The sequence below is a fragment of the Myxine glutinosa genome, chromosome 4, assembly GCF_964187855.1.
Source record: "Myxine glutinosa chromosome 4, kmMyxGlut1.1, whole genome shotgun sequence".
Classification (NCBI taxonomy): Eukaryota; Metazoa; Chordata; class Myxini; order Myxiniformes; family Myxinidae; genus Myxine; species Myxine glutinosa.
The window spans coordinates 96,018,358-96,044,576 of record NC_136264.1 but is presented as its reverse complement, the minus strand read 5'-3'; the positions used below and the strand labels follow the sequence as shown (position 1 = coordinate 96,044,576).

The window sequence follows — 26,219 nt, the reverse complement described above, 5'->3', positions numbered from 1 at the left end:
GGCACAATAATTATGACAATGCCATAATAATACTAGTACCCGACTGCAAAGCCGCAATGAGCCGGCGAAGCCAAAGCCTCTTGCCACTATTTTACCCATCACGATGGCATCAGTAGGTTAGGTAGTTGATAGTAGGTCGGTGTAGGTACCGTACCTGGTAAGACTTGGTAAAAGAGAAGAGCAGACAGTCCTCCCCAATACCTACATACGTAGTGTGTTCAAAAAGTATCCGACCTTTATTTTTCGTGCGTAAAAAAAAAGAAGCTAGGGAGGCGTTGATTGGTGCACGTATGTAGGCGATCCTAATGCGCACGCATGAATTTTTTCCCGCCTGCAGAAGCTGTCATTCGATGGCAGACCGCCGATGAGTGAGGACATGTAAGTGAGCGCCGTCGGATTTTCGTTTTTGACAAAATGACGGAAAAACTTGAACAACGCTACTGCATCAAATTTTGTGTTTCATCAAACTTGCATCAAAACTGCAACTTGGTGTCTGGGTCGTACCCATAAACCCAGGACTCATCGCCAGTGATCACTGTGTTGAGGAAGCTGGCATCGCTGTTCACAGTCTCCAGCATGTCCTGTGCGATCTCCAAACGGAGTTGCTTCTGCTCAATCGTGAGCAGCTTTGGTACGAACTTCGCTGAGATTCTCCTGAAGCCCAAATCCTCCTTCATAATGGAATGAACGGTGTTGAATCTTGCGGATCGTTTCCACTTGGGAATCGCCAACCTTTACACAAAATTTGATGCAGTAGCGTTGTTCAAGTTTTTCCGTCATTTTGTCAAAAACGAAAATCCGACGGCACTCACTTACATGTCCTCACTCATCGGCGGTCTGCCGTCGAATGACAGCTTCTGCAGGTGGGAAAAAATTCACAATTGCGCATTAGGATCGCCTACATACGTGCACCAATCAACGCCTCCCTAGCTTCTTTTTTTTTACACACGAAAAATAAAGGTCGGATACTTTTTGAACACAGTAGTACAATAAATGTCACAAGAAGCTTAAGGAAGTAACTATACGATGTGCTAGCATAGGGCCTATTTTAAGAAATTCTAACTGGGCTTAATATACGTTTTCACAGTATGTGTGTCGACTTCTAACTTCAGTCGCCGTCAGGATTGGTTCTCTCCGGGCACGGCAGCTTCCTCCACCAGAAGAAGTTAGTTTGCAGTAAGATCAGTGCCGACAGATCAGACGATAGCGCCGTTGCGACGGCAATGTGTGACTGTCGTTAATCAAACCGAGCTTTCTTTCTTTATGTAAACCGCTTATATGGATGATATGATAATGATATGATAATATGGATGATATACCTTCACCCCAAGATTTAGATAAATCAAAAAAGAACCTCGTTATCTTTGATGATTGTGTTAATGAGAGAAACCAAACGGTTATGGATAGCTACTATACAAGAGGGAGACATTCTTCTTGTAATTGTATTTATCTCAGTCAATCATACTTTCAACTACCTCGTCGCTCAATAAGAAACAATGCCAATACTTTTATTTTATTTAAGTTAAATTCAACAGATACAAATAATTTTTAAGTTAAATTAATTCAATTAATTTTATTTAAGTTAAATTCAATAGATACAAATAATTTCTGGCCGTGAAAAACTATCCCCTACGGCCGCGAGATTTCTAAAAAATAATTCTTCGTCAATTTTAGAATATTTGACGCCGTTTTCACCCTCCGAAACGCGTAATAAGCTTTTAAAAAATATTTTTCAAATGCTCGAATCTCATTGGTTCCGGTGTTTGGTGACGATTTTCGTTGAAGATAAGGTTGGTCTTAACGTATTTTAATTACAACTTAGAGGTGTATTAGATTGTGAATCAAAGAAAGATGGGTGAAACAAACTCCTATTGAACTTTTTCGCAATTGTTTTATGCAAACTTCCGCATCCGGTCGATGGCGGCCTCCATTGAGCGATTTGGTTTTAGAAATATTTTTTCAAATGCTCGAATCTCATTGGTTCCGGTGTTTGGTGACGCTTTTCGTTGAAGATAACCAGGCCCGTGCGGGCCGAGGTTGGTCTTACTCTTTAAGTATTTTAATAATAAATTGGAGGTGCATAAGATTGTGAATCAAACGAAGGCGGGAGAAAGAAACTCCTTTTGAACGTTTTTCAATTTGTTATGCATACTTCCACATCCGCAAGATGGCGGCCTCCATTGAGCTTCGGAATTCTCAAGCCAAGGCATAATCTGGTTTTCGACATAATACGTACGCGGTTATTGCCAACACCGGCTTCTCCGGCTATTAAAGTTATTACAAAATAATAACGTTATTAACAATCTATGTATAGTGGAGCAGGTGTGCATATGTCCAGCCACTATCAGCACCTTTTATAGTGTTCATCCATGTTATTGTCCCCCGTCACACAGCGGAGCGAAAGGGGAACTATGGTTTTCCCCTCCGTCCGTGTGTCCGTCCGTGCATGCGGGCGTGCATGCGTGCATAAGCGAAGGACCGCATTCGAATTTGGTGTGGGTGCAACCCACGTCAAAATCCAAGATGGCCGCCGCCATGTATGTCTGATGCCATGTATGTCTGAACCTTGTGAGCTGAATATCTTGAAAAATAAGCGAAATACCAACTTCTAATCTGGTGTGTGGGTGTCTCTCGGCATAAGGAAGAACGCTATTGAAAATTGGGTCGCCACGTCAAAATCAAAGATGGCCGGCCATGTATGTCTGAACCTTGAGATGAATATTTTGAAAAATAAGCGAAGTACCAACTTCTAATTTTTTGTGTGGGTGTATCTGGGCACAAGCAAGAACGCTGTTTAAAATTGGGTCGCCACGTCAAAATCCAAGATGGCCGCCGCCATGTATGTCTGAACCTTGTGAGATGAATATCTTGAAAAATAAGCGAAGTACCAACTTATAATTTGGTCTGTGAGTGTATCTCGGCATCAGGAAGAACGCTATTGTAAATTGGGTCGCCACGTCAAAATCCAAGATGGCCGCCACCATATAAGTGTCTGAACCTTGTGAGCGAAATATCTTGAAAAATAAGCGAAGTACCAACTTCTAATCTGGTGTTTGGGTGTATCTAGGCACAAGGAAGAACACTATTGAAAATTGGGTCGCCACGTCAAAATCCAAGATGGCCGCCGCCATGTATGTCTGAACCTTGTGAGCGGAATATCTTGAAAAATAAGCGAAGTACCAACTTCTAATCTGGTGTGTGGGTGTATCTAGGCATAAGGAAGAACGCTATTGAAAATTGGGTCGCCACGTCAAAATCCAAGATGGCCGCCTCCATGTATGTCTGAACCTTGTGAGCGAAATATCATATCATATAGCATGTTTTCTGCGTCTTCCACTTTGTCAACTCACATCACTTCCCCGACGGGGGACCTAGGCGTAACGCTTGTTTGTGTTCCTGTTATACAGCGTAATAAATTAAATTGCATATGTGTTGGTTGTACCCAGGGTCAGGTCATAGTCACATAAATATATACCCCATGCCCCTCTGTGAGGTGAAGGTGAGTATGACGTTCACCTGTGCATGGGCCACAGTACAAGTGGTTTACTGACCCCTGCTACAGACAAGGGGGATTATTAGCCATGGTACAAAATATATTTGCCTCACCTTCATCCTTCCCCCGTACCTCAGACTGCTCCTAAAGAGAGCGGGAGTTTCTAGTTTTTAGGGTGTTTGTAGTAACAATAACCTCCTAAGGGAGCCTCCTCAGCGTCGAATAAGAAGAGAGCCTCCTCAGCGTCGACGAGTCTGGCATTTCACTCAGGCCAACTGGCACGGTCTTCAAGCAGCCATCAATCATCTGGACTGGTCTCCCATCTCTACCGCCTCTGACATCAACTCATCCTGGGAATTCTTTCAAAGTAAATTGCTCTCTCTCATGCACAGATTTATACCATCTCGTCTTCAGTTGTCATACCCTTCCTCCCGTCCATGGAATCTTGTGGTGAGGCTGTTGCCCTGAAACAACTTGCTTTCGTCTCCTGGAAAGCAAATCCAACGGAAGGAAATCTCATTTCCTTTCACAAAGCCCGAAACAAGTGTGTGTCCACCCTCAGGAGAGCCAGGAAACAATATCTCACCATTCTCAAGACCGAACTCTCTTATCTGTCTCCCTCTTCCAAATCCTGGTGGCGTCTGGTCAAATCTGTTTCTGGTGTTTTTCCCCCTCCATCCCCTCCATCCCCTCCCTCACCTCAAACGGCTTAACGGCTGACTCCGCACGTGAAAAAGCTGAATGCCTCAACTCTGTGTTTGCCTCTAAATCTTGTGTCCCAAACCCATCCCTCTCTGTACCCACCGTACCCAGTCGTACCCAGCTGCTCCTGGACTCTGTGTCCTTTCCTCCTGACAAGGTGGAAAAGTTTCTGTCAACCCTCGACTCTGATTCTGCAACTGGACCTGACGGCATCAGCCCACGGGTCCTAAAATCATGTTCTTCTGCTCTTTCACTCCCTCTTTCTGTTCTCTTCACCCTCTCTTTTGCTCAAGGTCATCTGCCATCTGCTTGGAAATCAGCCAACATCACTGGTTTGCACAAAAAAGGTGCAAAAACAGATCCCAGCAACTACAGACCAATCAGCCTTCTCCCGATTATCATCAAAGTCCATCAGCTAATCCATCATTGCTTCAGATATTAAATCTTTCCTCTTCTCCAATGGCTTGATCTCTGATCATCAATTTGGTTTCAGACCTGGTCACTCTACTCTGGACATGCTGCTTCTGCTTTCTCAACAATGGATGGAGGTCCTCAACGCCAAACAGGAAATTAGAGCTGTCTCCCTTGACATTTCACGTGCCTTCGATACGGTCTGGCACCCTGCTCTGCTCATCAAACTCTCCTCCTTTGGTATCCATGGAAATCTCCACGCATGGCTGGCGGACTTCCTCTCTGGTCGTAGTCAACGTGTGGCCCTGAATGGGTTTCTCTCATCTCCTCTTCCTGTTCAGGCTGGAGTTCCCCAAGGTAGTGTTCTGGGCCCTGTGCTTTTTCTGGTCTTCATCAATGATCTCTCTGACTCTCTTGAAAATCCTCTCTATCTCTTTGCTGACGACTCTACTCTCTGTCGCTCCATTCCTCATCCCTCAGATCGGCAGTCTGCAGCCTCCTCACTCTCTGCAGACCTGGACAAAATCACAGACTGGTCAAACAAGTGGAACATGTCTTTCAATCCTGACAAATCTCACACTCTTACAATGTCTCTCCGAAAGGACCGACTGGACAACCCTCCCATCTACTTTCTCAACAATCCTCTCCAATAAGTTCTGTCGCTCAAGCTTTTGGGTCTCACTATCTGCCATGATCTTTCTTGGGAAAACCACATTTCCAAGCTGGCCTCCAAAGCCAGTCACCGACTGGGCATCCTCCGGCGTGCGAAGTCCTTCCTTGGCACACCTGAGCTCCTCACCACATACAAGGCTTTCATCCGCAGCTCAATGGAATACTGTTCCCCCCTCTGGGCTGGTGCTCCTGCCTCACACCTTGCTCGGCTTCACGCTGTTGAGGCCAAAGCTTTCAGAATCATTGGAATCTCCTGCGATGTAGTCAACACCGAGGGCCTTTCACTCACTCACCGCAGGCAGGTTGGTGGTCTTTCTGTCTTCTACCGACTCCTCTCCGGCCTTGCTCCCCCAGCTCTCTCTGTGCTCTGTCCCCCCAATATTCCTTCAGGTCGCACAAGATCTGCCTGCAACCCTCTTATGGTTAAACTGCCAAAGTCTAGGCTCTCTGCTCACCTTCACTCTTTCATTCCCCTTTTCTCCCGCCTCTGGAACAAACTCCCCCACTCCCTTCAATCCCACTCCTCCCTCCAGGTCTTTAAAACAGCTGTTCACCACCATCTCTTATCTTCCCCCATCGAAAACCTTGATCTTTTCTACCCCCGGTAATTCACCCCAGAGTCCTTGCAGTGTTCATATGTTTTATTCCTCTCCCACCTCCCCCCAAGTCCTCCCGATGTCCCTGCTCTCAAATGTTGTGTTTGTGTCCTTCCCCCTCTTCCCCCTCTCTTTTGTGTCCTTCCCCCTCTCTCCCCATCTTGTCTGCCGCTCCCCTTGTTTTTTGTGTTTTGTGTGTCGGTTTGTCTTTTTGTGTGATTAATGTTAGCTCTTTCACGAGCCTCGATCTTGTATACAAAAAAAAAAAAAAAATGGCACGAGGTAGAGCGCATACCTCCCTCCACTAGGCCAAACAGTTTACACTTTGTATCCCACCGATAGGACAGACCTGTATCTGGACGTTAACCAAAATCGAATCGGCTTGTTCCTGTCACTGACCCAATTCATCGACCAAGTTTTGTCTCAACTCTTTGATAATTTTTTGAACTACCGTGCTTTATATCATTTTTGGCCCCACCTATCAATGGTGAAGAATCACTTTTAAAATATTAAAAACTTATCGGATCCGGATCCAGATCCTCACCAAAATCAAATCAATTCATCCTTGTTGCACCCTCAACCTGCCCCACAAGTTTCATCCAAACCAGTCCATAACCTTTTGAGATATCCTGCTCACAGACAAACAAACAGACAGACAGGTGAAAATGTAACCTTTGTCTACCTTCGGTAGCGGAGGTATTGATGAGTATGGTACCATGGCCGAGTCTAAATGATCATGAGCTAAGCGAGTGTGAAAATCTATAATTAAGGCGAAAAGGACTTTGAATACAAATGTAACTCAACGATGTAGATATGCACATACATATGAGCCTACCTCCCCAATCCTCTCCCCTGGCCATTCCCATAGAGAGTGGGTGTTTCTAGTGTAATTTGAAATCCCCTTTCTCCCTTTAAAGCTGCTGAAAATGGCTGGGAAGAAACGTCAGACTGCGAACCTCAAGACGCCACGCTAAATGAAGATCCTCTCGCTTCTTCACATGACAGTGAAGGTGTTTGTTTGGCCGGGCCTCCAGTTGCAGACATCAAAACAGAGCTTGATGATCAGTGCTGGTGTTCGGACATTCCTGCTGAAATAGGTTGTGGAGCACCCCTGGAATCACCTGTGCCCACGTTTGTCTGGGAACCTAAAGAATGTGATGAGGAAGAGCACTCTTGGAGTCCTGCTCCAAACAACATGGAAGGAGCTGGACCAGCAGTCCCAGCCCCTCAAGGTGTGTGTACCTGATATACAAAGAAGTGCAGGGTTAACTTTGATCTTTCTGCATTCTTGTTTGCCCCATCTATTTTTCCTTCCTCATTACCAATTTTCTTTTAATTGTTAGTTAACAGTTAAAAAAGGAATCGGTAACATTTGTTGCATTTACAAATCTAGCATGTGACCACAACTTGTAATATACTGTTCTGTGAATGAAACTTGGTTAAGCTGTAAAGAGCTCCATTGTTAACTTTTTCATCACTGCGATGTTTAGCATGTCCATGTGTGCTGATATTGGCAATATCAACATTTCCATCAACACAAGGGAGATCAGAACCCACCTACTTCCTTGGTCATCCACTGGAAGAGGTTCATTCTCTTGAACTTTTAGACCTCAGCATCAGCCATGTCCTGTCCTGGGCCAACTACATAACAGAGCCAGCTGCAAACTGCGCCGCCTTGGTCAATCCAAATCTTTCCTTGGAAAATCAAAGGTACTCACAATCTACAAGGCCTTTGTCCTTAGCTCAATGGAGTACTGCTGTCCCCTATGGGCTGGTGCCTCAGCATGACATCCCTGTCTCCTGGATTCTGTGGAATCGAAATTATTGGAATCTCCTGTGATGATGCCGAAGCACAGTCAGTAGCTCTTACAACACAGGCAGGTTCATGGTCTCTGTTTTTTACTCTCTATTCTCCAACATTGCTCCCTCTGACCTCCCCCAGCAACTCCAGGATGTATGTTCTTTCAGTGACCCCTTCCTGGTGAGACTTCCAAAATCCAGGTGGACTGCACACCTTAACTGTTTTATACTTGTTTCTCCCTTCTGTGGGCCCACCTTCCAGAGGCTGTACTGTCTACCTCAAGTTTTTCAAGCAAGCAATGCACTGCCATGTCTGTTAATCCCCAATTCTGACGCATGATCTTTGTTATCCCCATTAACATTTTCTCACTAAATCGTTTTGCATGCTGGGTTTCTTCCCCGCCTCCCTCTACTCTTTTCCTGTTTGGCCCACTATCAGTTCTACTTTGCTGTTCCATGACCCTCACTCCTGTAAAGAAAAGAAAACTAGAAAAGAAACCTCAGCATTATGTCTAGGTGCTTGCGTGAGTTGTCTTAATAAAGTTCCAAGTCGACATTTGTTTGCGAACCTGGTAGTATTTGCATCGAGCATGCACAATTGCCTAGCATCTGCCGGCTTTCCGTTTCTGAATGTTTTAGCTTCTCCAATACAGAAAGTGGAATTTGCGCCACGCTTCTCAGAAGGGCACGTCCATGTGAATAGGGAAAGTGAATGTCACATGTTACAGTTCTTTCCTATCCCTTGCCCCTCAGTCAATGGAAAGCAGCAAATCATTTCATAAAAATTATATTCTACAACAAACAAGGAGTTGGTTTCCCAAGTGGACAGAGGGGTTAAGGTGAGTGTGAGTCTGGAATTTTGAGAGTTACACTTGAAGGGGATTTTCTGGAAGAATGCATGCAATCTGGAAGGGCTTCATATGGACATAGGGGTGAAAGCATAAGAGGCCAAAACCAGTAAAGAAATGGTAGTAAACAGAGAGGCCACCAAGCTGCCTGTGATTATGGTAGCAGGTCTGGTTGTCTGACACGTTGTGGGTGATGCTAATGAGGTTGAAAACTTTGGATTCCGCAGCATCCAAGATAGACTGATGCGAAGTAGGGGAACCAGTCCATATAGGGGAGAGCATTACTCCACCGAGAATACAACAGAGGCTTTGTCAGTTAACTTTAAATTTACCAAGAAAGGGCTTTGCATGATGTAAGATTTCCCCAATCCATCCTGGTCTGCGGATGTTTTTTAGTCCTGCAACTTTGATTATATGGTCTGGCCAAGAGATGTCATTGCTGATGTTGAGGCTCAGAAGTTTAAGAGACTGGACGTCTTTCATTGGTTGATTGTGTAAATAGATAAGTGTGTTTGGTTGACGATTCCTCTGTAGTGATGGTGAGAATGTGAGATTTGCTTGAATTGAATGACATGCTCCAATTCGACCGGAATCTGATTATTTCCACGTCAGCAGGGAGGGGGATGAAAGCTGCTAGATTGTTAGTGGGATGTGGTCTTGGATTGCATCATGTGGAATCATTTGCAAAGAGGAAAAAGGGGTTTTCCCAGAGCATTGGGAGATCATCAATCTATATTAGGAACTGAATGGGTCCATGACACTGCCTTCGGGCACCCTACAGTCTCTATGGGAAGAGATGAGTCCAGTGTGCTTCTCCTGTCTTCAAAAGCTTTGCCATCGACGACCTCATTGCTCACAATATTAGCTCCATTAGGAGGGGCTTCCTCATGTACTTGGACTACTCTCTGCATGCATTTTTGGCACAGAGCACACTTTTTTTTTCTCTCTCTCAAATTGAAGACTGAGAGGTCGTCGGGGACAATTTGTCTGGGAATCGGCTGCAAGCCCCTAGTTCTTTCTCTCCATGGCTGTCAAAATGATTGCTACACACCTGAGTGGAAAGGTAAAACTGGTTCCTCTCACCTTCTGGGTCATCACAATATCTCACCGATGTTGGACCACAAACAAATACTGCCATCAAAAGCTGTTTATCAGGCTTGTGTAGTGATATGCAAAGGACTGCTTCAGAGTTTGACATGGGATTGCTCCAGTCAGGAACAACAGATGCTTCTGTGTCTCATTTGGAATGAATTAATCACAAAAATCGAGTTACATCAGCACAATCCGACTATTGCGAGTTTCTGTATGTTATTGTGGGGCCAATGGCTTTTATATATATATACCAGCTGAAAGCACCCGGCGTTGCCCGGGTTATTTTTGAATGAATTTACGACGATAATTCAGCTTTTACTTGCGGCCGTAGAAGATTGACTACTATAATTCAGCTCAGCTTTTAATTGCGAAATGGGCCCAGCCCGGCCGATGCGGCTTCGACCTTCCTCGCCACCTAGCCTATAACCTTCCCAGGGCCCGTGCCGACATTTTTGGTTCTTTTTGAATTAATTTACTACTATAATTCAGCTTTTACTCACAGCCGTAGAAGAATGACTACTATAATTCAGCTCAGCTTTTAATTGTGAAATGGGCCCAGCTCGGCCGACGCGGCCTCGACCGGCCTCACCACCTAGCCTATAACCTTCCCGGTGCCCGTCCTGACATTTTTTGTATTAGAGGTTTCCTCCTATCTTTCCCTGTTCAGGAGATTAGCTTGCGCAGACAAACAAACAAAAACTTTTTTTATAATATAGAGAGAAGAGATATACAGACTTGGCATTTAATATGGAATATTTTTTTTTTCTTGACTTGGGTTTACTTTCTTAACTCAGTATATCAATCTGATGAGTTTATTTTACACTTTGGTGATTTATTTGTTAAAAGAACCATGTCACTGATTGTCTGTCGCAGCAAGAAGTCAACAACAGGATTATATCACAGGTGGCGTGGCAAAATGTACAGACAGGTGCATTTGATGATTGGCCTCACAGTCGGGTAAAACAAGGGTTGTTGCGTTCTGTATTAGTGGAAAACAACTGCTGCACGTCTCCAAAAGTTATTGCCGCTTCCTCTGGAGATGGTCCGTCAACTCGACAATGCTGTTTGTCATGGAGTGGTGGCTTTACGAAATTACGGCATGAAACAGCGTGCTATTGCTCGGCAGTATGGCATCACTCAAGGTCAGGTGTCAAAGATCCTGAACCGAAATGCTCAGTGGGGTGTCCCTACCCTAATACTGAGGCCAGGACGTCCCCGCAGAACCACAAGGAGGGATGATCGCCAGCTGCACCGGTTAGCCCACAATGGCCGTACCAAGTCAGCTAATCGGCTTAGGGCTGAGTGGCAGCAACTGGCACATGTGCCACTGTGCCTGTATCCAGAAGGCTAGTCAACCAACGACTGGTTCAAGCAGGCTATCGTGCCAGGCGTCCCCTGAGAAAGCCTGTATCCAGAAGGCTAGTCAACCAACGACTGGTTCAAGCAGGCTATCGTGCCAGGCGTCCCCTGAGAAAGCCACGCCTGACCAGACAACACCACCAGCGCAGATTGCAGTGGGCCAGAGAGCACCGTCAATGGCAGCCAGGACACTGGAATCACGTGATCTTCAGTGACAAGTCTAGATTTCTGTTCTATCGTCAATATGGCCGCGTCCGAGTGCGCAGACAAGTGCATGAAGCCTACAACAAAGATTGTATAGTGCCAAGAGTCCAAGCTGGAGGTGGTGGGGTGACCGTTTGGGCTGCTTTTCATGCAGGGGGCAAAACTGACCTGGTTGTTCTGAATGGAAACCTGAACCAGTTCAAGTACAGGGCCATTCTGGAAGAAACATTGCTTCCATTTGCCCGTGCAGCCTTTCGAGGAAACTTTGTCTTCCAAGATGACAATGCATGGCCTCATCGTGCCCGCATGATCCAACACTTTCTTGCTGACCGTGGTGTAGAGCATATGGAGTGGCCTGCCATGTCCCCGGATATGAATCCGATAGAGAACTTGTGGGCAGAATTGACGCATCAAATCGACCACTTGGACCAGCAGCCGACCTCTGTGCGTGAATTGCAGCAGGCTATTGTCACTGCATGGCAAGCGATTCCTGTCCAAACCTTGGCAAATCTCGTGCACAGCATGCCTGAACGTGTACGTGCTCTCCTGAATGCTCGTGGGGGTTACCCGAAGTACTGAACTGTAATTTTACTGTCCGTAATCCCAGTCGTAATTTAACTTTTGTTTTTGTTAAAAACATTTTTTGGCTAATGTGCAAAATAAAGAGATACTTCTGGAAAACGTACAGAAGTTTAACACAGTACTGTCCATGAATTGAGTTCGATATCAGTTTACGTCACTTTCAAGGATCAATTTATTTGTTTCGAAATGTCAAATGTGGTTTTTGTTTCTTTTAAAGGTCACATTAACAAAATCTGGAATAATTTCAACATAATTCCAATGACCTTTTGGTTCTAAGACATCTTGAAAAGTAAGTTCACCCCCACAAAAAAAATATTCCATATTAAATGCCAAGTCTGTGTGTATATATATTGTTACGCAACCGTGATTAACACCACAGTTACGGATGGCCGATTTGCGAGACTTTACACTCCCGAGGCGAAAACTCAATGGCGGATTAAAGCTCAACACAAAGTTAAACGCGCGGAATGGCGGACACAGCAAAGCTCCGCCCGCCGCCTTATCTACTAAAATGAAACACCCAGGAAAACTGCGTTCAGATATATACAGAAAATAATATAAGGATTTATTATTTATAAGTAAAGACAGTGAAAAAGCCCACGCCGGTAATACTAATTAATCGAATAAGCCTAAATTGGGATCCCAGACACAACAGATATCAAACACGATACGAGGGAGGTGAATACGAAAATAACACGTCTTTTTGGTTTATGCACAGTGTATTCGCGGGTACGGCCTTATCTCGTCCTTGTCGTCTTGGTGACCGCCGTCCAACACCCGGCTCCTTTCGGCCCCGATGTAAGGCCTCGCTCCAAGTTCCACAAGCCCCGATCGCACACCACGAGGTCCCTCGCTCCAAGTTCCACAAGGCCTCGCTCCAAGCACCACGCGTCCGACGCAGGCCAGCGGCTCCACACGAGGTCGATCTCCACAAGGTCCGTGCACCAAAGGTTCAACGTAAGCTGCACAAAGCAAGCGAACTCCACTTGACTCGACTCTCTTTTGGGAGTGCTGGCAGCCAAGTGCCAACTGTTCGGTGCCAACTGCCAACTCCGACGAACTGCTCCGAACTGCTCACGAACTGTTGCGAACTGCTCACGAACTGTTGCGAACTGCTCACGAACTGTTGCGAACTGCTCACGAACTGTTGCGAACTGCTCACGAACTGTTGCGAACTGCTCACGAACTGTTGCGAACTGCTCACGAACTGTTGCGAACTGCCACGAAATGGCGTCCGACCGTCGCTAATATCTCTGGCCGATGACGTCACATTGGCGCACTCCTCAGCCAATCATAGCCTCCCAACTCGCCGGCTCGCCCAGGTCACGCCCTCTGCGGCATGCTACTCCTGACATCTCCCGTCCCCGACCCCGCGGTCCTTGTGTTATAACACGTGCCAGGCGAGGTTTGTAGGCCTTGGAGGTGTAAACGGTGGCGGCCAATTGTGGCGGTGTTTTTGGCCTGGTTTCCTGTCCATTTATTCCGAAGTCATTGTCAGGGAAAGGAATTATTTAATGTTGCGCTAAGGACCTAACTAATGTTTATGTGGTTTGCAGTGCCATAATGGACAAAGGTTTGACTACTAGGTGAGACTCACAGGGGCGTTACCTTTAATCCCTCACTATTTAACACTCGAACCTCCAGGTAGGTCCACAATCATACATCTTCCCCCGACAAACGCCTAAACATCAAGAACTTATTACATGTAGAGTCCCTGTCACGACAGCCGAATACCTACCTATTCAGATCTACCTAGCTCTAGATGTTGCTCTACCAAATTCATAACACAGCCCCCCCCCCTGGAACCGTAGCTCCTGCAAGGTTCACCGTAGGCTCTACCATTCCAGCCTTAACACTTACTGTCACACACTTAATTAACCTATGAAATAAATCAGGAAGGGCTGTGGGAAGTGAGTCGGACTACCTACCTACACTTCCTTAACATGCTGAACCCCTTAACCATCATGCAAGTATGTACATTTTCTTCGTTGTTCCTGTGGAGGGAGGAAACAAACAACACACAACACTAACTTAACCACAAAACTTAACCATCTTTCCAAAACTCAAAACTCTAACCTTTGTACATACCCCGGTCTACAGACCGCGTCCCCTGGTGGATGCCACAAGACACAACCTTACCTGCGGGGCCATCCCCAATGCATCCCCCTAAATTTCCACGGGCCCTGTCCAGATGTTACAGGTGAGTGACACGGCTCGGTGGATTTCGCCCACATTCATGCAACACAGACCCCTTAACCACTCATTCTCATTCCATAGGTCATCAAGGCATTTCAAAAATCAACAAAGCACTTATTTCAATACACCCCCTGCAGGACCATGACATTGATGTCATTCACGTGTGTGTGCATTCCTCAACTAGGCAGCGGGGAGGTACCGCACAAAAAGATGGTGGGGGCGCATCAGGCTGTGGTGCCCGCAGTCCCAAAAACAAGTCAACCGACTTACAAGTTCATTGCCCCCCCCCCCCCCCTTTACCTCTTGGCCCCGTGACAGCCCAACAGCCCCTTTCCGCCGTTACCTCGCCGGTGAGGGTCTCCACACACACCAGGCTCCTTTGCCTCCTGCTTTCGCGCAGCAACACGGGTCACCGGGGGACTTCCTCACCCCGCGGCGCCCAACCAGACCCTCCACCGACGAGCTCCAATTTCCAGTTACCACCGGCTGCCAGGGGTAATTGCCGCAGAGGGGGGCCCGCAGGCATCGCTCCTCAGAGCTTGCTCTGTACCTGCGGACACACACACCTTCCCCACCCACAAGACCCCAAAACACACTTCCTCCCCCGCTGCCATTCAATTCTCCACACAACTCAGCACAATTCAGTACAATTCTTGGTGTAAAAGGTGTTACAAGGCTTGCCATGGCCTGCCACATGTGAAATCCCCCAGTTCACATTTAAACCATCACACATTTCCAAAAGCACAAGTATCACCCCTCATTATCTCCAATAATCATCACTCACTCTCCAGGTTCCACTCTCACGACCACATCAAAACACATAACCACAACACAAAAACATACGCCACCCACAAGACACTGTGTGGCTCCCATTCCATCCCCTCACCGGCCATGTCATCACTCTCACCCGCCTCCCAACTCCAAATTACATGTCCCCAATTTCCAAAGCAAGTCCTGAAGCCTGGGACAGTACTCCTTAAAACACTCACCTCAAGTGCAGGTAGTTGCAGGTTGGTCGGTCCAAAGTGCAATCCACCCATACAATTCCCAAAATTTCACATTGGGCCTACCAAATACTTCCAAATTTCTCTTTTGTCCCCACTACACTGGCAGGTATGTGGATCCGCATCCAACGGTGATCATCACTACACAACTACCTATGGCCACGACAGCTCTGCACCTCTACCGTGCAAGGGTCACCGGGACAAGGTGAGCAGTCAAAACGCCAACATGGCCCATGAGTGTCCATAAGGGTGCGACCCACCATCCATCCTTAGGCCCCCCTGCGAGGAACACAGCTGCAGCAGCCCCAGCTGGCCAATGTGGTGAGCACTTGCTGCCACAACACACACTACCGCACACACAACCTCGGCCCTGGGGGGCACGGTCGCAGTGCGTGGCATCCCTACAGCCACATCCCCTGCACCTCCCCATCATCCCCCAGTCCGACTACAGAACTGCAGCCCCCCAGTGCTCACCCACACTTGACCACACCAAGGTTCAGTCAACAGCCATGCTCCACCAGGAGACTCACCCAGTAGACATGGTCCACACACCTCGGACATGCACAGCACCACTTTGACCCTCAGGCTACACAACTACATCCCCATAACCCCGCGTCCCAAATATCAGCACAGTTGCCCCCGCAACCAGTTGAAGCTGTGTCCTGCTACCTTATTAATTTTATCACAGCCTCCAACACTTTGGTCTACACACCTGGATCAATAATGGCGTCACTGTACAGTGTCCACCATGACATTTCAAAATCCACCCTTAAATTTGCATCTAACCCACAGATTACCCATGCCAAACATTTGTCACCTTTTACTAACCTCACCAAAGAAGGATGCTTTGCCATACACATGCCAGCCGAGCATGGCCCATATGCTCGGCTCGTTACACATCTCCCGATTCACATCCCCATGGCTCTCTTCCCAACCCGAGAGTCCATAAATCATAACGGAGCATCTGTGGAAGGTCACTCACACCATCACGTTCCACAGATGCCCCAATGGTTGTCCGGCAGGCTATCTCCATCCCCGTCCATTCGGTTTGACCCGCGTCCATAGACCAACCACCATGCCAGGTCACCACATGCTGGTTGTCCCAGAGTCCCTGGAGGAGAGTGCCAGGCCGCATGCCCGGGTGGTCACCACATCAGTCCCAAGTTGGCCGTCCGCAGTGCCACCACCAAAGCGCGACCCACCACACCTACCCCTAGTGGTCCTCAATATTTGCCATCCCAGGCTTGAGAAACCACCTCGGACCCCTCTGGAGGTCTTAACCCCCACCAGGGTCCGGTGACCCTGCCGGCCCGAGCCGCCGGCTCGGATGGCGCCCCGACGGACAAGGGACGCCACACTCCACCAGACCCCCCGTGGGACCCAGGTCGTACCTCGACACCCAAGGCTGGACCCCACGTCCAAATCTCGCCATCACAGCCCCCCAGCTGGCCGGCATACCCAAATTTTGAAAGAGGCAACTTTTGCCCGAGGCCATCACCCATGACCTCTCCATGTCCAAATCCCGCAGCCCGGGGACCAATCCCCACCATGGCTGCTCCAAATCAATTTCCCATTGTAATTTTATTTTAAATTTTATTTTACAAATTTTCATTCCCACTGCCAAACCGCAGCTGCAGGGAACAACCTCTGCCCCCGGTTGTTCTGCCCCTCCCTGCAGTTGATCCAAATTCCCTACAGGGACCAAATCTCCAGAAGCTCTATCTCCCGATCCTCCAAGATCCAAATCCAGCCCGGAGCCAACACACTCCCCCAACTGGTTGTCCAATTTTGGAGCCTCTGTTTCCAAATAGCAGTGTTCAGTGAGCGTCCCCTCGGTCATTCCAACCACCTCCTCGGACCAACTCACCTCATCACCCAGGCTCCTTTGGGCCTGAACAAGCTCTACCTCCATGGGACTGTCACAGGTCTCCAGCCGCTGGATCAAATCATCCTCATCATTACAAATCATTCCTGGCCCCGCCAGGCTTTGATCAATATCCCCAATAAATACCTGGTCCGGCTCCATTGCACGGACCCCCAAAAACTCTACCCCCTCTTGCTCCGCACCACCGCCCTGGTGCTGCACAATTCCAAATTCATCCCCCGGTTGGGGTGTTGTGACATCCACACGGTCCCAATAAACAACCAGGCCAGAATGTGGGAAACATTCCCCATTACAACTCTCACATTCCAAATTTCCTTCCCCGCTCACCTGTGGACACTCCACGTTTACCTGCAGGCATTCCCCATCTACCTGTACACATTCCCCATCGAACTGTGGACATTCTCCGCTCACCTGTACACTTACCACAATTGCCATTTCCCTTTTTAATCCATTAATTTGGTCACTCAGGTCCTTCAGTCCTTCCCTCCATTCCTTCCCCTGCGACTCCATTTTATTTTCCATCCCTTCAATTTGTTCCTCCAATCGATCACTCATTCCCTTCATTCCTTCCCTACATTCCTTCCCCTGGGACTCAATTTTTCTTTCCATTCCTCCCATCTCCTTACTCATTTTATTTTCCAGCCCGTCAATTTTATCATTTATTCCCCGACTGGCTCGCTCACTGTTCTTTTCCATTCCTTCAATTTTTCGAAGCAATTGACCCAACATCTGGTCGGTTGTCGGGGCCGTTCCTACTGCTCCCGACTCCCCGGTGGGGGAGGGGGATAAGTTGGTGCTCGGGACGGGGGAGGTTCCAAGGCTCACCTCGACATCTAATTCCCCTATTTCCGGCTCACTCCCGCCGCTGACGGAGGCCTCGCTGCGTACTTCCATCTCATCAATTTCCGACATCCGCTTTCCGGAAGATTGTTTACCGCGCGCGTATTTATTTTAATAATTCCTGAAACAATTTAAATTTGACGAAGACGCGATATCGCGCTCCGTTTGCCCGATTGATTATTAAATTTCTCCGCCTCGACTATAAAAATCTTGCGTTCGAACGTTGGGCGCAATGTACGCCCGACCGTGTCGATGTCTCGCCGCGGACAAAAAAAATTTGTCCGACGGGTTCAAATCCTACACTCCTGACACCACTTGTTACGCAACCGTGATTAACACCACAGTTACGGATGGCCGATTTGCGAGACTTTACACTCCCGAGGCGAAAACTCAATGGCGGATTAAAGCTCAACACAAAGTTAAACGCGCGGAATGGCGGACACAGCAAAGCTCCGCCCGCCGCCTTATCTACTAAAATGAAACACCCAGGAAAACTGCGTTCAGATATATACAGAAAATAATATAAGGATTTATTATTTATAAGTAAAGACAGTGAAAAAGCCCGCGCCGGTAATACTAATAAATCGAATAAGCCTAAATTGGGATCCCAGACACAACAGATATCAAACACGATACGAGGGAGGTGAATACGAAAATAACACGTCTTTTAGTTTTATGCAAAGTGTATTCGCGGGTACGGCCTTATCTCGTCCTTGTCGTCTTGGTGACCGCCGTCCAACACCCGGCTCCTTTCGGCCCCGATGTACCCACGAGGCCTCGCTCCAAGTTCCACAAGCCCCGATCGCACACCACGAGGTCCCTCGCTCCAAGTTCCACAAGGCCTCGCTCCAAGCACCACGCGTCCGACGCAGGCCAGCGGCTCCACACGAGGTCGATCTCCACAAGGTCCGTGCACCAAAGGTTCAACGTAAGCTGCACAAAGCAAGCGAACTCCACTTGACTCGACTCTCTTTTGGGAGTGCTGGCAGCCAAGTGCCAACTGTTCGGTGCCAACTGCCAACTCCGACGAACTGCTCCGAACTGCTCACGAACTGTTGCGAACTGCTCACGAACTGCTCACGAACTGTTGCGAACTGCTCACGAACTGTTGCGAACTGCTCACGAACTGTTGCGAACTGCTCACGAACTGTTGCGAACTGCCACGAAATGGCGTCCGACCGTCGCTAATATCTCTGGCCGATGACGTCACATTGGCGCACTCCTCAGCCAATCATAGCCTCCCAACTCGCCGGCTCGCCCAGGTCACGCCCTCTGCGGCATGCTACTCCTGACATCTCCCGTCCCCGACCCCGCGGTCCTTGTGTTATAACACGTGCCAGGCGAGGTTTGTAGGCCTTGGAGGTGTAAACGGTGGCGGCCAATTGTGGCGGTGTTTTTGGCCTGGTTTCCTGTCCATTTATCCCGAAGTCATTGTCAGGGAAAGGAATTATTTAATGTTGCGCTAAGGACCTAACTAATGTTTATGTGGTTTGCAGTGCCATAATGGACAAAGGTTTGACTACTAGGTGAGACTCACAGGGGCGTTACCTTTAATCCCTCACTATTTAACACTCGAACCTCCAGGTAGGTCCACAATCATACATCTTCCCCCGACAAACGCCTAAACATCAAGAACTTATTACATGTAGAGTCCCTGTCACGACAGCCGAATACCTACCTATTCAGATCTACCTAGCTCTAGATGTTGCTCTACCAAATTCATAACAATATATATATATATATATATATATATATATATTGTTACGGATCTCTACATTGGCCTTTTTCCCCTTAAGAAGGGGGGATTAAACCCCTTTGTTTTTGACTGACCGATGTGAGTCCTGAAGTTGCACAGCTCCCTCCGGAGAGGCAGGGGCGCAACCTCGTTCGCGACCGCAGACAGATGTTAATTGCCGAGCGGTTTAGCAACCGCGGCATGAACCATTGACAAGAACTAGACCCGATTCTCATTCGTTGGCCAAATCGTGCCACAGGTATTCAATTGGGAAATCACAAAGACGACCGGACGAGCATGAAGAAGAAAAACGAAGGTAGGAAATACAAATATAATTTATTACTAATATTTACACAATCAAAGGAACCAAGGAGAAGGAAGGATACGAAAATAAAGACAAAGGATGGACGGACCAGAAGACACAGTGCAACACTAGCTTATACAGACTTAATTAAACCCCAGGACAACACAGAAGACGGACGACAATCAGACTTACACGGGGCATGAAGGCAGGAACGGCTGGAGGGATGAGCAGGTGGAATCACAGGGCACAGCGAGCAGGTCCACTCTGGGCGGGAAGTGAGGAGCCGGCAGCTCCAAGTATTTGGCTGTGCACCGCGCACCGGCAGGTTGGTTCACAGCAGCGCGTCAGGGCTCCGTGCGGTCGGGACTCGGTGGAAGCAGCGTTTTCGGTCGCACCTCACCATGGAACGCTTGGTTCGTGCTCTCTCCCACTCATGTGCTCTTTCACGCTTCTCCTTGGTTCCCGCATCTGCCGTGGGGGCGTCCGCCGCGGGTTTTATGCCACGCCTTACCAAGCCATACCCACCGAGCCTGTGGTTGGTCATTCGGGGCTCCATCCTTGATGACGAGGTGCGGGCTACGCCCGTAAGGTGGCTCCTCCCCCCTTTTCTCCGAGATTACCTCGTGGCTAATGGAGTCTTGCGGCGAAGAACACAACCCCAAAGCAGCAGCGGCGAACGCCGCCTTGCTGGCAGGTTTCTGAGGCCATGGGGATATTTCAGGGGAGTCTATCTTATTTGAATTCGGTGCAATGGAGTGTCAACTAATGGGCAACAGAGCCTTAAACTCACATAGAATAAAGAAATAACTATTTAAAAGGGTATATGGTGGCCTGCGTGTATGTATATGGAGTAACTAAGAGGACGACCTTTGACCTTTACACACAACACGGAGATATTTACAAGAATTCATTACACTTACAGAGGGTGATATTTACAACAATTACACATGATTCTCAAATCCACAACAATATATATATTTTATTTTTGTTTTTTAAATTTTTTTTGCAACAAAAAGTACATATATAAAAGGGAAAATTTGGGTGAAATCCAAGATTACTACTATTGTGTCAAGGAAGGTGACCTTCAGTGCAGAATGTTGTCAAACTGCAATGAAATGTATATAATTGGTGGATATGGCTACTTCTTAGCTTTCATTTTCAAGTAAAATAATCTCAGGATCGATTAAGGATCATAGTTGGATTAAAAACATCTTGCATGAGGACGGCGCAAAAAATCTTTGGCATGCATTATCTTGAAAGCGATGTGGCTTCTACAATCTACATCTGAAATTATGCAACACTAAATTTCTTGACAAGGCCAATGAGTGTGCTTTGGATGTCGAGCATTTCCTTTAATTTGACATGGATTGGCCCTTGAATTCTGTGTTTCTGTCCTGTTATTTATTCTTGGTAATTGTATTTCCCAGTGTGCTCAGTAGACTCTTCAACATCGTATTTGGCAAGTGATATCTTTTGGTTCAAGAGGTTTTTTAAAATCTAGTTTGTGTTCTCTTTCTAAAGTTTGTTGTGCTTTGTGCTGTTTTATTCTTGTCGGGTTTGATTCCTTGTGCAGGTTCCCATTTGCCTGCCAATTTAAGCTTACCGTTTGCCTTCTCTAATAAATTAATTGCATTGATAGAATATCGGGAATAATTTGTAGAGATGGATGTAGATGAAAAAGAAAAGCACTGTGGACCTTCCTTTCAAGCAACATTGTTGTCTTAAACGTGTGCAGCGTCTGCCACTCGCTGTTCTTGCACATGCACCCCCTTGCTCGAGTCCATCCTCGCAGAGCTGAGAGTCGTCAGAGAGCTTATGGAACTCCATACAGGTCGGTGATGTGTTTGCTTTTCACTTAGCCTGTGATTGTATTTGCAAGTCATACTTGGAAGCTAGTTTGCCGCCGACTCATGGAAAGGTAACTCCTTCAAGAGTTTAATTCATGAAGAAAATCTACTCGGTAATCTCAACTGTTTTCCTTAAAGAGGAACTTTTTCTATTACCCTTTTGCGCAAAACGTCTCTTGAGCTGCCACCACCTAAATACTGCGCGATATGTAAGCAAATCTTACCAATTGCAAACCTATAAATTGATAGCAGTGGTTGCCTATATATACGGTCAAATTGGGGCTCACGTCTTTAATCGGGTTTGGTACTCGGTGATAGAGTTAACATTGCCTGGATAACCTTCCCACAAGCACCACAGATGAACTTGAAATGATAATCCACGGATCACCTCTTCACATGCAAATGCAATCTTTGGTCATGTATTTCTCATTAACACCAAGTCAGGATGTTTTCCAAAATTAGGAATGCGAAAAAAAGTAGATGATATGTATGAAAAAGTGGGTTACACTACCTCAAATATCTTGCGAGGCTAGAAATAGTGTTGCGATTGTCTTTCTCACAAGCCTAAAGAAAGACATGTCTGCTTACCCACAAACACACCTGTCTGGTAAACTAGGCACGTTCATAATTATAGCTGTGCAATCATGAATACCTTCTGTTGGTTGCATAATTACTGGAGTGCTGTTATGCCATTGATACAGTGCACCCCATCCATTAGGATGGGGATATGAATGCTGTAGCATGAAATATAATGTTTAAAGCTGATCCAGAAAGTAGATTATCGCAAATAGTTGAAAGTGAAACCTTGTACGTATTAAGTTTGTACAATGTGAGTGTATGAATTAAATATATGGCTTGCTTACCTGTCTTTCCCCCTTCCCCTTCCCTCCCAATTTCCCTTTTTGGCTTACGGATGAGTTCTGTGCATTAATTTTACATGAATGTCAAGGACGTCCCAAGCATGGATTTACTTTTATATGAATTATAAAGACATTACGAGATTGTGGACAAGTCAAGGCAGTACTCTTGTATAGGATTTGAATTTCCATTCACTGCTTCATGAGCCTTGCCAAACAGGCCAACCTAGTTTCCAAATGTTCCAAAAAGCAACAAATGAAATCCAAACGATATCTCCCATCAAATCACCATCAGAGATGTTATATACATGAACCAGCCCCGCTGATCGGCGCCAGATTTACACCATGGATATCTTGCACCGATCAGCCAGGTTGGTTCATGCTACGCAAGTAAAAATGAACTTTTATTTAGGATCTTAAATAAAACAAGCGTTACGCCTAGGTCCCCCGTCAGGGAAGTGATGTGAGTTGACAAAGTGGAAGACGCAGAAAACATGCTATGATATGATATTTCGCTCACAAGGTTCAGACATACATGGAGGTGGCCATCTTGGATTTTGACGTGGCCCATAGTCACCTCCTCAAATTATACAACACCGGAACCACTACAGCCGCTTTCTACACAACCCGTCTTTCCAGCGCTGCCAATTTAAGTTCATTGATATTGTTCAGGGATATTGCACCCTGACCACTCCGTCAGTCTCGGATATTGTCAACCCAACTCATCTTTGGTTGGCCGACCGAACGACGACATCCCTCTGGAAAACCGTCCACGACAGCTGCTGCCAATCCACTGTCCGAATCACATGGCCCAGCCATGCTGCCTTGCACTCCATCACATTGCTACTGCTGAAACACCATCGGTCGCCTATCATCTCCATAGACTCTCGTTTGTAACACAGTCGTCCCACATGATGTTAAGCAGATATCGCTTGGTGGTTCGGCCGAAGCTGTCTAAACGCCCGATGTCAGTTGCCTTTAATGACAAGGTGGTGGCTCTGTTCAGTACTCTTGGCATGGTTAGTGCCTGCATAAGCTGTGTCTTTATTTCTAAGCTGACACGGGTAGAACGCAGGTATTTACACTGCTGAAGGATGGATTTACCCATACGTATTCGTATTCGTACCTCCTTGCTGTCATCTAGAGTGTGGTTGATCAACACTCCCAGGTACTTCAAAGATGTGATGCGGGGTGTTTGTTTCAGGCAGTATGTGATAGTGCTGCCATCCATTGTTGGTTGGACAACCATGTATTCCGTCTTGCCAGGATGGATGACTAACCCATACCCATCTGATATGTCACCCAAGAAAGCAACCTTCTCTTCTGCATCAGCTCTGCATAACGCCATCATCACCAGGTCATCGGCATATCTGATCTCCTTTAAGGAGATACCACTTACATCTGGTGCCCTTAGGTGTGCTGTGTGCTCATACCACTCTCGTATGATGCACTCGATATAGAGGCTGAAGAGTGTAGGGGATAATGGACAGCCTTGTCGTACTCTGACTGGCATCTCAAACTCATCTGTCACCCGGCCATTCCAACGGAGCTGACCATTTGAGTTGATGCAGAGATCCTCAATCAGTCGCATCACATCCTTTTCTATACCAAATCCCACAATTTTGCAAACAGAAGTGCGTGGTTCACAGAGTCAAATGCCTTCTTATAGTCAACAAAGACCATGTGAGAGGGTGTTTGCTTGCATAATAAGCTTCAGCCACACCCTTCAGAAGGTAGATCCCATCAGTGGAGTCCTTGCGTGCAAACCCACATTGGGTCTCTCTCACTTTGATGCTGGTGGTTCTTTACAGTCTGTGTTTACACACATTGAGAATGATCTTACTTGTATGGCTGATTAGCATAAGCATTCTGTAATTCTGTAATTGCCACACAGACCTTTATCGGTTTTTTTTGCGCAAAGCAATATACACTGACTTAGTCATTGACAGAGGCCACTTCCCAGTGTTCCAGATGTTACACACTACCGGATTTAAACACTTCTGGGTCCTGTGCCACAGCTTTAAGAGCTTGAAGAAACAGTAAGAAGAGGAGGGGGGAGCCAACAACTCAGTTGAAGGATAAAATAGACGGAGATTTGGACAAATAAGGGAAGTGGGGAGGAAAGACTTGAGTGTAAGCACAATACTGAATAACCATTGGATTGTCAAATCATGAAGTCTGAATATATATATATAATTATATATATATATATATATATGTGATTTTCTGGAACAGTGAGTCAAGAAAGCCTGGACAACAGACCTGCTCGGCATACCAGTACCTGCAACCCACCTCCTCCAAATCCTGGCAGTGCACCACCCAGCCTGATCATGCGACCTTCCCTACCTTCAACAAATGGAATTGCCACGACACTTCCTCAACCACAGTTTCCCCGTGGTGTTACGAACGGTTTCCGCTATGCTGTGCCCTCACATGTGCACCCAACCCCTTCATTCCGGCCTCCAAGAGGGGGACGGGGGTCTCTAGGTGCAACTTGTCACCCTCAAAGCCTGTATGGCTTTTCTGAGCCGGCCACTACTCTTGTGACCACCCATCAGCCGCAGGCGAGCGTGACAACATTGGAGCGGCTAGGCCGTGGAAGGGGCTTTGACACTGACCACAAAGGTCCGCTTGCTTCAAAATATGGACCAGGACTGGAGTATGGTTACAATGATGGCATTGCAGCACGAGCGGCACCAACTGAGACCAAGGCAACCCCTGTGGCATTGCCATCCTCTGGGCGACCACTGCTTCCCCGCATAGAATACGTGACATGCGGGTCAAAAATCTCTGAACCATCATCCAGCAGAAACCAAGGTAATTCTGAGCTCAAGCGCTCTTCATTTCTGTATTCTTTAGCATTTGCCAAACATATCCTATTTCCTATTTGAAAACGAAGAAATTGTTGGCTTTTAGTTGTCATCGCTGCACCATCACCCCCATCCCTCTAACTCCCCTTTTCCCTCCCACCCTCTACTACTTCCGCAGTATCAGCACCCAACACTGCCACAGGATCGTCAGCGCACCATCACCATGGCTCATATTATGCCCTTGGTCATACCAATGGAGATGAGGTGTGTGTGTGTGTGTGTGTGTGTGTGTGTGTGTGTGTGTGTGTGTGTGTGTGTGTGTGTGTGTGTGTGTGTGTGTGTGTGTGTGTGTGTGTGTGTGTGTGTGTGTGTGTGTGTGTGTGTGTGTGTGTGTGCGTGCTTCTTTTGACGTAGCCATCATGTTCACAGAATATGCACAAACTGTCTTGTTTTGAATTATCTGCTCTTGGTGTCATTGATGCAGCCGGCCGTCCAGCTTGCAGAGGGTTACAGCGTTTTCATTGCCACATCACAGCTGGAAGAGATACTCGTTCACTACACTCGCTCGGGAAGCCTGCTCTTTCGCAAACTCGTGGCAGCTTTTTTCGACGATAGGACACTCGCCAACTCTCTCCCCAATGGGAAACGCAAGCGAGGCCTCGATGATCCTCGCAAAGGCCTTGAGCCTCAGATTGTGGCTGCCATCAGGGGTGCGTTTCACTTATTATTACTGTTTGTGTTGTGATTGTTTAAATGTGCATGCTGTATTGTTTCTTTTGCAAATTCATCTTTTCTACATCTTCACCGTCACATTTCTTTCTATTGTTTTTTCTTTTGTATGCAGCCGAAGGCCAGAGGCATTTTTTCAGGTTGTCCATCCATGATTGGGTTTCTTTGTTACCACAATAACTTGTTAACTACTGAAAGAATTTCGACCAAACTTGGCACAAGTATGAAGTTGAATACAAAGACTAACTTAGTT

General features: G+C 46.9%; 1 protein-coding gene across 7 annotated transcripts in view; it reads left to right on the top strand.

Annotated features, from left to right (window-relative positions):
- The window catches only part of BEND7 (BEN domain containing 7), a 187,900-nt gene that overhangs the window by 77,321 nt on the left and 84,360 nt on the right, over positions 1-26,219 (top strand). For 5 of the 7 annotated variants that reach the window (XM_078776190.1, XM_068113024.2, XM_068113025.2 and 2 more), the window contains 5 exons: positions 6,792-7,106; positions 21,459-21,554; positions 24,663-25,244; positions 25,416-25,501; positions 25,722-25,947. In XM_078776190.1, coding sequence (XP_078632316.1) covers positions 6,792-7,106; positions 21,459-21,554; positions 24,663-25,244; positions 25,416-25,501; positions 25,722-25,947 — 1,305 coding nt within the window. The remainder of the gene's footprint in view (positions 1-6,791; positions 7,107-21,458; positions 21,555-24,662; positions 25,245-25,415; positions 25,502-25,721; positions 25,948-26,219) is intronic. The other 2 variants (XM_078776192.1, XM_078776191.1) reach the window with 1 other exon arrangement.